The sequence below is a fragment of the Alosa alosa genome, chromosome 5 (genome assembly GCF_017589495.1).
Source record: "Alosa alosa isolate M-15738 ecotype Scorff River chromosome 5, AALO_Geno_1.1, whole genome shotgun sequence".
NCBI lineage: Eukaryota > Metazoa > Chordata > Actinopteri > Clupeiformes > Clupeidae > Alosa > Alosa alosa.
The window spans coordinates 36,172,135-36,184,634 of NC_063193.1; the positions used below are offsets into that span (position 1 = coordinate 36,172,135).

Consider the following 12,500-nt stretch of genomic DNA (forward strand, 5'->3'; position numbering starts at 1 on the left):
AGCTTTGTATTGGAATCGTTAGTGGAGATCGTTAACGTTTGGATATGTCTGATTCGATGGATCAGAACATTTGGAACCGGTTCCTTACCGATACCTGGAACCGATTCTAACTAATGTGTGTGTTTATTTATGATAATATTGTGTATGTGTGTGTGTGTGTGTGTGTGTGTGTGTGTGTGTGTCTGTATTATAATAATATTGTGTGTGTGTGTGTGTGTATTTGTTGTATTAATAATATTGTGTGTGTGTGTGTGTGTGTGTGTATGTGTGTGTGTGTGTATTTTATTTAGTAATAATGTTGTGTGTGTGTGTGTGTGTGCTTGTTGTAGATGGAGACGGTTGATAAGAAGCTGCCCTCCGAGAGTCAGGCTGCATTCAAGTTCAAGGCTGACACGTATGTGTCCACAAGAGGGCGCTATCTCTGCATGTTCTGGCTCTGTCCACTGCGGGTCAACCACTACGTGGGCGCCAAGCGATCACTTCCAGCCAGCAGTACCTCACCCTCAAGTCTTTCAGCTACCAGGTAAGGGCTTCAACACACTTGGCAAGAGCATACACCAGTCAGTAAAATCAAAGCCAAACTGCAACAACTTCTAATGCATTGTCATGCTTGTTCACCGCAGTGCATGCATTTTCAAGATTTTCTGCAAGAAAACAAGGCTTTGGGTGTAGAAAGTTCATAAAGTTTCTGTGAGGGAACATCTTACTGCTGTGTATTTCTTACTAACAATGTAACAAAGAACTATATTTTCACCAAATACAAAACCTAATGTCTTTATATTTTACCTTATTAATGTCTAGTCAATATTTGAAGGTCTCCGTAAAAAATGTACATATATATACTCTTTTGATCCCGTGAGGGAATTTGGTCTCTGCATTATCCCAATCAAGTAGTTAGTGAAACACACTCAGCACACAGTGAACACTGATGGTGAAGCACACTAATCCCAGCCAGTGACTGCCTCTTTCTACAACAATGGTAGCTCGGGGAGCAGTGAGGGGTTGGTGCCTTGCTCAAGGGCAGCACTTCAGCCATGCCACACTGGTCAGGGGTTCAAACCAGCAGCCTCAGTTTCAAGTCCGGGCGGCTAACCAGTAGGCCAGCTGCCCCTCACATGAAGATATTAAGCATAAAGCGAGGTGTGATTGCGTATTTTGGACATTTTCAGCACTAAAATGGTATGTAGGGTAGGCAGTAGGAACACAAAATCAACATAGCAATACCTCTGTTTATTATCATTCATGTACAAAGTGACAATCATTGTCTGATGTATGTGTGTGTGGTGTCTGTTGTGTGTGTGTGTGTGTGTTGTGTGTGTGTGTGTGTTGTGTGTGTGTGTGTGTGTGTTGTGTGTGTGTGTGTGTGTGTGTGTGTTGTGTGTGTGTGTGTATTGATTGTCTGCTGTGTGTGTGTATTATTGTGTTGTTATTGTGTGTTTATTGATATTGATATTATTGATATTGTGTGTGAATGCTGCTGTTATTATTGGTATTATTGTGTGTTTATTATTATTATTATTATTGTTGTGTGTGTTATTGTGCTGTGTGTGTGATGTCTGCTGTGTGTGTGTGTAGTATTGTGTTTATTATTATTGTGTTGTGTTATTATTGTGTGTGTTTGGTATTGTGTAGTGTTTGAAGCCGTATTATTATTATTGCTGTGTGTAGCTGGTGTGTCTGCTGTGTGTGTTATTATTATTATTATTAATTTGTGTGTGTAGCAAACGGTATTATTGATATTGTGGTGTCTGCTTTTATTATTGATGATGACATTATTATTATTGATTTGTGTGTGTGTTTGTGTATTGATATTATTATTGTGTGTGTAGCCGAAGATTGTCTGCTTTTATTGGTATTATTAGTATTGTGTTATTAGTGTGTGTTGTGTGTGTGTGTGTGTTGTGTGTATTATTAGTATTTGTGTATTATTATTGTGCTGTGTGTGTGGTGTCTGCTGTGTGTGTGTGTGTGTGTGTGTGTGTGTGTTGTATGTGTATGTGTGTTGTGTGTTGTGTGTGTTGTGTGTGTGTGTGTGTGTGTGTTGTGTGTGTGTGTGTGTGTGGTGTCTGCTGTGTGTGTGTGTGTTGTGTGTGTGTGTGTGTGTGTGTGTGGTGTCTGCTGTGTGTGTGTGTGTGTGTGTGTGTGTGTGTGTGTGTGTGTGTGTGGTGTCTGCTGTGTGTGTGTGCGTGTGTGGTGGCGGTAGGTGCTGTCCAAGGGCAGAGTGGTGAAGCAGGCCACTCAGCCACGCCGGGGCACCTCAACGGAGTTCATCAACCTGAAGGTGACGCCGGACATGGTGCCGTCCGCCCGGCTCATCGTCTACTACGTCCAGTCAGGAGAGGGCGCCGCAGAGCTGGTGGCCGACTCCGTGTGGTTCGACGTCCAGGACAAGTGTATGAATGGACTCAAGGTGAGATTCAATTTCAATTTATTGCCAAAACATTACACATGTATCATGGTGCTTTACAGAATGTAGGCAATCAGAGAAAGAAGGGAAGAAAGGAAGAAAAGAAAAGAAAGAAAGAAAGAAGGGGAACAGGGGAACAGGGGGGAGGAAAAGGCCCATGGGGAACAGGGGAACAGGGGAAAAACTCCCTAGAATTGGAGATACATATAGGACGAAACCTCAAGCAGATCCACGACTATGCACAGCACACGCTCATCTGCCATGATGGTACACAACATGCCTGTAATACATTTCCCAGAATGCCCTTGTCTTCAATCTCCATCTACCGTGAGCGGTCCTACTGATCGGGCTTTCCATTTGACTCGTACATCATTGTACGCCCACCTGTACAACATGTACGAATGAGTTGCTAACGTGAACGCTGGGGTTTGGAGTCTTTTTGGGAATCTGGATTTACGATTTACTAACGGCTAGAAGAGATTGTTGTCAGAGGCTAGCGGCCAAGATTGCTAAGGAGGAATGAATATCGTTAAAGTTAGGCTAAGGTTAATCATGCTGGTCTCTCAATGCGGAAAGTTAAGTAGACGTTGTAACCGTGTTGTAAGTCCAACAATACCCATATTTATAAATACTTACCAAAGATGTATTTTCGTGTGGCTCCAATCTTTCCCGATTCCCACTGACACTTTTAACCCTCTAGGCGCCACGGTCGACTTTTGTCGACAAGATGCGGCACTGAATAAAACGGCCGATTTTGTCAAATAGGGTGTCATAATTCGTTCAAACTCCACTCCACTAGATGACAGACATGTCATCACGTCATCACCGAAGTCAAAAAAAAGCGTCATGCTTCTATACAAAATCTTCCGCTAGAGCCGCATTGAATCAGTCGCGAGAAATACGGAGCTAGTGTGCGTGTGTGTCATTTTTATCAGAGCGGTATTGTCAACGTCAGAGAGTATTTGCATTACATTATCGTGTAATGGCATCAGAAAAAGTTTACCCGCAATGAAGTGTTGGGTTTTCTATTCGACCCTGATTCTGAAGGAGAATATCTGCCTTTAGAAAATGACGGTGATTCGTTTTACTCACCACGCTTCAGATCGTCCCTGCCTTGCAATGGTGCAGCTGGACAAAGTTTAGACCTACACCAAGCACAAATGAATCCTTTTGCCCAATGTAGATGGTCCTTTGCCCAATGTCAGTGCTGGGAACAATGTTTCCGGGGGGGGAGTGTTCATCGGAAGTTAGCAGGCGTGTTAGTGATGTGGGAAACGAGGCTGGAAGTTATGTGGGTCCAGTCTTTTTACAGCGCTAGCCAGCTAGCTTCTTTGTCTTCTGACCGTGTGCTTCTCCGCAATCGCGGCAACAGTAACGTGTTGTTGGAGCATTTGTCTAATGCCACTGGGGATGTTAGACGAGGTCGGAGTGTTCATAGGACAGTTAGGGGGCAACGTGGAGTCGCAATGGGAATGACAGTAGGCCTAGTTCGAGCTGTGCAAATTCTCTCCACTCGGCGCGCGCGCAAGGTAGATCAGGCCGTGCTGCTCGCAGCAGGAGCAGAGGCGGTGTGACACGGGGCAGAGGAGCCATGCATAGTTTAGTGCAAGATGATGGGAATGTCGGCTTTGAGTACTTGGCCAATAAGGAGCAGTACCAAAGTTGGATCACGCCCTTTGATCAGCCAATTGGTTATCTGGGGGAAAGAGAACTTTCCAATGCCAAATCGCCCCTAGATTTTCAATCACTCCTTCTCTCTGATGAGTTCTGGAATTTACTTGTTGGAGACAAATCGCTATGCCCATCAGTTTTTAACCTCCCATCAACTCCAGCCACACTCCAGATTTCATCAATGGTCTGAGGTAACTGTCAGTGAAATGAAAGCCTTCTTTTCTCTGCATTTGACATTTGAGTATGGGTCTGGTAGAGAAGTCAGAGTTGGAGGATTATTGGGCTGAATATTGGCCAACAGCAACACCTGGATTTGGGAAGGTGATGTCCAGGAATAGATTTGAGATGATTTTGTCTTTCCTTCATTTCAGCAATAATGAGGAGTATGTTGACAGGGGTCAGCCAGGCTATGACAGGCTATTCAAAATCCGCCCAATCATTAATTTGGTCATCCCCCGGTTTTCACTGGATGAAATGACCATTGCATTCAAAGGGAAATCCACACTCAAAATGTATAACCCAAACAAAGCAGACAAATATGGTTACAAAGTATTTGTTCTGAGTGAAGCAAAGTCAGGCTATGTGCTACAGTGGTCCATGTACACGGACAAAATAGGTCTAATGCTGATTTCGTGCCACACACTTGTTGTCCGTGAGCTGATGGCCCCGTACACAGGGAAAGGGCATGAGGTGTACATGGACAGCTATTACACCTCGCCAGCCATAGCAGATGAGCTGGCAAGCAATGATTCGGGTTTGTGTGGGACTGTCAGCAGTAACAGGAAGGGGATGCCAAAGGGCTTCACCCGTGAACAGTTACCATTGAGCAAGGGAGATGACCCAGTCTTCATGAGGAAGGGGAAGTTGCTAGCTTGTGCGTGGCATGATACAAAGCGCCTCACAATGCTCTCTTCACTGCATTCCAACACATGTGTCAGAAAGCGCATCAGGACCAAACACACTGATAGTGGCTATAGGGAGATAAATAGGCCTGTTTGTGTTGATGACTACAATTCTTTCATGGGGGGTGTCGACACAGCAGACCAGAGAATGAAGACCTACCTCTTTCCCCATAGATCAAAGAAATGGTACAATAGGATTTTCAATGCCATTCTCAGTGTAAGCATGGTGAATGCCCACATCATTTACTGCCGCTGCACTGCTGCTCCTCACAAGCCCCTGAAAGTCTTCGTGCAGGATGTCATCACTGCTTTACTGGAAGGCTTCTCCAGGAAAGAGAGCAACAAAGGCTGAAAGTCATCCTCACTGGGAGACATGCCACAGAGACTCACTGAGCCCACTTTATCTGCCAGGCTGATGGTAAGCCAGATTGTGTCGCTTGTTCTGATCGGACCAGCCTAAAGGCAGCCGTCCAGACAAAATACATGTGTAGGCAGTGTGGGGTGGGTCTTTGTGTGCCTTGCAATGAGAGGTACCACACCCTGAAACACTACAAGAAATGTCACCTGGATGGATAGGGAGTCATTATCTCTACAGCAAAAGGCCTGCTACATAAATTCTTTTTTGTCAGCCATTTATTAGTAATGATTTACACTGTTGATTATCTATTTCCCTGACCATTTAGGACATATATGTGTTCTTTTTTGTGTGTTCATGTCCTTGTGATGTGTGTGTTCATGTCCTTGTGATGTGTGTGTTCGTGTCCTTGTGATGTGTGTGTTCGTGTCCTTGTGATGTGTGTGTCTTTGTCAGCTAAGAAAAAACAACAAAAAACATCAACAAAACAACAAAAAAGAAAACAAATACTAACATTGTCTCTTGTCTTGTCTCGGGCATCTCACTCCTGATCTGTGCCTTGCGTGGCAAGTGAGCTTTGAACTAAACAGGTCTTGTCTACTTGTGTTTGTGTGTCATCTGAATAATATATATGTGCCCCATACATGGAATCAGAGTGCCTACTGTATGTAGTAAATGGAAAATCTCTACAGCAAAAGGCCAGTCTATCGCTATGCATTTGGTTTGTTTCTGCCATTTATTAGTAATGATTTACACAGTTTGTTTACTACTTACTATTTACCTGAGCATTCAGTATTGTGCAATATAGCACACAGAAGATGAGGGACATTTTGAGGGGAAAGAAGTGCTGAATTTTATCATTCAAACATGCAACTTTTCATGAAAATTCTATAATCCAAGATGGCCGCCACGTCATATGACGTCATATGATGTCATAATATGCAAATTAGATGGGGGAATTTAATCCCTACATAAACTGTGGGTCATCCTTAATATTTCTCTAATTTAATTTACAGAAAGTCTCTATCTCTTATCACTTTTAAGATATAGCCTTTTGAAATTAAGATGTCAAAATCGGACCTCTGGCGCCTAAAGGGTTAAATGACGCAAGGTGTTGTGGACTTCAGCAGCCAATGAGGAACAGTTTATGTGAGCACATACAGTGAAACTGAAAGAAAGGGGGCTGATGTTGCACATACATATTGATTAGCAACCAGGCAAAGACATTTGTAGAGCACAACATAGATTCCTGTTTGTTCAACTACAAGTTGTTTTGTGCTCGAGTTTCATTTTTCCTCAAAATATAATTTGTGTGCTTTGAATTTCCAGGGTAATAAGTAAGGGATAATGTATAGAACGCCGGTCATTATTGGAAAAATAAGTCCCGACAGGGCGAACCGGACCGTCTTGAACCGTCTTGTCCCGCCCTGAAGGGACTTATTTTTCCAACAGCACACGCTGAACTTGAATCAAACATTCTTTAGAACACAGAACACAACCGTCTGCTTTCACTTTTTAATGATGTTCCAGTCCTTCCGTAGTGATATGAAAGACGTGAAATAGAAGCACAAAGCCCATTTTCCTTGACAGCGGTCTGTTATACTTAGCAACGGTCTGTTATTGAGAATTAGCAGACCACCGAACGTTGGGAAGGCCCATTCAAGTGAATGGAGCATTCTGCAGCATTATGAAGAGCCGTGTAATAATAATCATCTTCCTTTTTACACTCCCTGACCCCATCACCTCTCCCCCAAATATTTCTTTTTTCCCCCTGTTATTTTAACTCCTTTTCATTTTCTTTAATTTTTGTCCTTCTGTGCTGCAGGTGGCGCTAAGTGTCCACTTCAGCACAAATATGGCCCCTGAGGAGGGGACTCATGAGCTGTGCTGTGTCTTCCTGTAATATTGCCCCTGAGAAGAGGACTCATGAGCTGTGCTGTGTCCTCCTGTGCTGCAGGTGGCGCTAAGTGTCCACTTCAGCACAAATATGGCCCCTGAGGAGGGGAATCATGAAATGTGCTGTGTCCTCCTGTAATATTGCCCATGAGGAGGGGTCTCATGAGCTGTGCTGTGTCCTCCTGTGCTGCAGGTGGCGCTAAGTGTCCCCAGCCCTCAGTACGAGCCCAAAGAGGAGCTGGCCCTGCAGCTGAAGAGCAGCCAAAGCTCTGTGGTGGCCCTGGCATCCGTGGACACAGCACTCCACTCCCTCAGGCTCAAGCACACAGACCCACTCAGCACTGTAAGATGCCACTGTGTGTGTGTGTGTGTGGGTTTGTACTGTAAGTGTGTGTGTGTGTGTGTGTGTGTGTGTGTGTGTGCATGTATGTGTGTGCTTGTGTGTGTGTGTGTGTGCTTGTGTGTGTGTGTGTGCTTGTGTGTGTGCGTGTGCTTGTGTGTGTGTGTGCATGCATGTGCATGTCTGTGCATGTGTGTGTGTGTGTGTGTGTGCATGTATGTGTGTGCTTGTGTGTGTGTGTGTGTGCATGTATGTGTGTGCTTGTGTGTGTGTGTGTGCTTATGTGTGTGCGTGTGCTTGTGTGTGTGTGTTCATGCATGTGCATGTCTGTGCATGTGTGTGTGTGTGTGCTTGTGTGTGTATGTCGGTGTGCATGTGTGTGTGTGCGTGCGTGCGTGTGTGGTGCGGGCATGTGTGTGTGTGCTTGTGTGTGTGTGCGTGCTTGTGTGTGTGTGTGTGCATGCTCATGTGTGTGTGTGTGTGTGTGCATGCTCATGTGTGTGTGCGTGTGTGTGCATGCTCATGTGTGTGTGTGTGTGCATGCTCATGCGGGTGTGTGCTTATGTGTGCATGTATGTGGTGTGTGCGTGCATGCGTGCGTGTGTGTGTGTGGTGCGTGCCTGTGTGTGTGCATGCTCATGTGTATGTGTGCATGCTCATATGTGTGTGTGTGTGTGCATGCTCATGCGGGTGTGTGCGTATGTGTGCATGTACTGTATGTGGTGTGTGTGTGCGTGCGTGTGTGTGTGTGTGCGTGCGTGTGCTCATGTGTGTGTGTGTGCTCATGTGTGTGTGTGCATGCTCGTGTGTGTGTGTGTGTGTGTGTGTGTGTGTGTGCGTGCGTGTGCTCTTGTGTGTGTGTGTGCATGCTCATGTGTGTGTGTGTGTGTGTGCATGCTCATGCGGGTGTGTGCGTATGTGTGCATGTATGTGGTGTGTGTGTGTGCGTGCGTGTGTGTGTGTGTGTGTGTGTGTGCGTGTGCTCATGTGTGTGTGTGTGTGTGTGTGCGTGCGTGTGTGTGTGCAGGTGTTGCGGCATGTGGAGAGGAAGGACATGGGTTGTGGTGGAGGAGGAGGGAGGGACGCAGCTGATGTGTTCCGCAGAGCCGGCCTCATCTTCATGACCAACGCTAACGCCAAGACAGTCATCGAAGGTACACACACACACACACACAATCACTCATACACACACACATACACACTCATACACACACACATACTGTACTCACTCATACAAGTCAGGTCAGATTTATTTGTATAGCGCATACACACACACATACACATACACACACACACACACTCATACATACACACTCATACACACACACACAAACACTCATACACACACACAATCACTCATACACACACACAATCACTCATACACACACATACACACTCATACACACAAACACGCAACCACTCAGAAGACACACACACAAACACACGGATTTAAACATATATAGGCCTAATTGTCTTATTTGTTATTTGTGTGTGTGTGTGTGTGGGTATATGTGTAATTTGTAAATATGTTTTCAGGTGACACATGCTCTGACATTGTCAAAGTCAAAGTCAGCTTTATTGTCAATTTCTTCACATGTTCCAGACATACAAAGAGATCGAAATTACGTTTCTCACTATCCCACGGTGAAGACAAGACATATTTGACCAATTTTAAGTCCACAGACAAACATAACATTCAAGTAAACAAAAAGTAAGTAAATAAGTAAATAAGAGGGCACATATAATAATAATGAAAAAAAAAGAGCAGCAAAATTTTGTTGAAATTGTGCATAGACAGTCAATAAAATACTAGTGCAAATACTGTAAAATACTATAAAATACTGTTTGACCTAAGTAATAAAGAAAGTGGCATAGTGGTGCAAGTTATGTAAGAGCAGCAGAAGTGTTGTGTTTTCAGGACAACAACACCAAGTTGTAAAGTGTACAAGTGTGCAAGTGTTCAAGTGTGCAGGTGGAGTAGTGCAGGCGGCCATTGTGGGTCCAATGTCCAGGATGTTATGTAGCTGAGGGTGGAGGGGAGAGGAGGGAGAGTTCAGCATCCTTACAGCTTGGTGTATGAAGCTGTTAGTGAGTCTGGTAGTCTTGAGGGGCGCTTGGCTTCTGTACCTGCCTCTTCCCAGAGGGCAGTAGATCAAACAGATTGTGGCGGGGTGACTTGCATCACTCACAATTTTGGTAAGCCTTCTTGGGGTGAGGTGGGTGGTGTAAATGTCCTTCAGGGAGGAGTGAAGCACCAATGATCCTTCCAGCTGTGTTCACTATGCGCTGCAGGGCTTTCCTGTTGTATTCAGTGCAGCTTCTTCCCCACACAGCGATACAGCTGGAGAGGATGCTCTCAATGGTGCCTCGGTAGAATGTGGTCATGATGGCTGGTGGAGCACTTGCTGCGCCTGAGTTTTAGCAGGAAGTACAGGCGTGAGCTCTCTTAGCCAGTGATGCAGTGTTGGTGGTCAGGAGAGGTCTTCACTGATGTGCACCCCCAGGAATTTGGTGCTGCTCGCTCTCTCCACCACAGCACCGTCGATGGTCAGTGGCAGGTGTTGGGTGTGACCTCTCCGGGAAGTCAACAACAATCTCTTTGGTCTTGCTGGCGTTCAGCAGGAGGTTGTTGTCCCTGCACCCGCGTGGTCAGATGGTCGACCTCCAACCTGTATTGAGTCTAAATTAAGCCCTTGGTGATGAGACCCACCAGAGGGTGTGTCGTCAGCAAATTTCACTATGTGATTGTTGCTGTAGGTTGCAGTGCAGTCATCGTCAGCAGGGTGAAGAGCAGCGGACTGAGCAGCAGCCTTGGGGGCCCCTGTGCTCAGTGTGATGCTGCTTGAGGTATTGTTGCCAACCGCATTACTACTTGGGGCCTCTGACAGAGAGGAAGTCCAGTAGCCAGTTGCAGAGGTAGGTACTGAGTCCTAGTTTGTCAAGTTTGCAGATGAGTTGTTGTGGTATTATGGTGTTGAATGCAGAACTGAAGTCTATAAACAGCAATCTCACATATGAGTCTCTTTTTTTCCCAGGTGGGTGAGGGCTGGGTGGAGGGCAGAGCAGATTGCATCCTCTGTAGGCAGCAGCTCGGTATGCAAACTGGAAGGGGTCCAGGGTGGGGGAGAATGGCTTTGATATGTGACATGACAAGCCGCTCAAAGCACTTCATGATGATGGGTGTCAGTGCCACAGGGCGGTGATCATTGAAGCAGGATGGAGCAGTTTTCTTGGTACAGGTATGATGGTGGCAGCTTTGAAACATGATGGGACGATGGCTTGCTTCAGGGAAGTGTTAAAGATGTCTGTAGAAGACATCCTTAAGCTCCCCTCGCAGTCCTTCAGCGCCACGACCTGGGATGTTGTCTGGACCTGTTGCCCCTTCACGGGTGTTGATAGCAGCAAGTGTCCTCTTCAGCTGTCGGCAGAGAGGCACAGGGGCTGCTCATGTAGAGGGGATGGGTCTTCTGTGGGCAGGTGCTGTTTTGTGCTTCAAAGCGAGCAAAGAAAGCGGTTCAGGTTGTTGAGCAGAGGATGTTGCTCTCACAGCTCTGTGGCGGGGGCTTGTAGTCGTGAGGGCCTGAATGCCCTGCCATAGGCTTTGTGAGTTCCTGCTGTCTTTGAAGTGGGTGGTTATCTTGTGAGTGTATTCCTTTTTTTGCTTCCTTGATGCCCGCGGGACAGGTTGGCTCGCTGTTTTCATGCCAGCTTCATCCCCAGCTCTGTAGGCTTTGTCTCTGGCCCTCAGCAGCCTGAGGACATCCCTGTCAGCCATGGCTTCCAGTTAGCCAGTGATGTGTCTTTTGTGTGGGTCACATCATGATGCACTTGGTGATGTAAGAGGTTACAGTGTCTGTATACTCCTCTATGTCTGTCGGTTGTTGTAAGTGGCTGCCTGCTTGAACATTTCCCAGTCTGTTGTGTCAAAGCAGTCTTGAAGAGCATCGGAGGCTCCCTCAGGCCACACTTTTACCTGCTTACGAACGGTTTGTTAAGCTTTACCCTTTGTCTGTATCTGGGGCATTAGCATAACAGTGATATGGTCTGAAAGTCAATGTGGGGGAGGGTGGCTTTGTATGCTCCTTTGTGTGTAGTGTAGGCCAGGTCCAGGATGTTATCTCCTCTTGTTGGAAAATCAACATGCTGGTGTAGCTTTGGAAGTACAGTTTTTAGATCAGCATGGTTAAAATCTCCAGTGAAGATGGTGAAACCGTCTGGGTGCCGTAAGGCCTAATGTGTGTGTGTGTGTGTGTGGATGGGGGTTATATGTGTAAATATATGTTTTCAGGTGACACATGCTCTGACGTTGTAAGGCCTAATGTGTGTGTGTGTGTGTGTGTGTGTGTGTGTGGTGTTTTCAGGTGACACATGCTCTGATGTAAGGCCTAATGTGTGTGTGGATGGGGGTTATATGTGTAAATATATGTTTTTAGGTAACACATGCTCTGACGTTGTAAGGCCTAATGTGTGTGTGTGTGTGTGTGTGACACATGTCTGACGTTGTGTGTTTTTTCAGGTGACACATGACACATGCTCTGGCGTTATGGAGGCCTAATGTGTGTGTGTGTGTGTGTGTGTGTGTGTGGTGTTTTCAGGTGACACATGCTCTCTGGCGTTATGGAGCCTAATGTGTGTGTGTGTGTGTGTGTGTGTGTGTGTTTTTTTTCAGGTAACACATGCTCTGGCGTTGTAAAACCTAATGTGTGTGTGTGTGTGTGTGTGTGTGTGTGTGTGTGGTGTTTTTTCAGGTGACACAATGCTCTGGCGTTGAAACAAGGCCTAATGTGTGTGTATGTGTGTGTGCATGGAGGCATGTGTGTGTGTGTGTGTGTGTGTTTTTCAGGTGACACATGCTCTGGCGTTAAATAAGGCCTAATATTATTGTGTGTGTGTGTGTGTGTGTGTGTGTGTGTGTGAAGGTGTTTTCAG

At 45.8% G+C, this 12,500-nt stretch overlaps 1 protein-coding gene across 1 annotated transcript in view; it reads left to right on the top strand.

The window, feature by feature from the left end:
* Nucleotides 1-12,500, top strand: part of c5 (complement component 5) — a 102,791-nt gene that overhangs the window by 33,705 nt on the left and 56,586 nt on the right. The window contains exons 12-16 of the mRNA XM_048244588.1: nucleotides 330-423; nucleotides 474-523; nucleotides 2,204-2,410; nucleotides 7,425-7,574; nucleotides 8,599-8,725. Of these exons, the coding sequence (XP_048100545.1) occupies nucleotides 330-423; nucleotides 474-523; nucleotides 2,204-2,410; nucleotides 7,425-7,574; nucleotides 8,599-8,725 (628 nt within the window). The remainder of the gene's footprint in view (nucleotides 1-329; nucleotides 424-473; nucleotides 524-2,203; nucleotides 2,411-7,424; nucleotides 7,575-8,598; nucleotides 8,726-12,500) is intronic.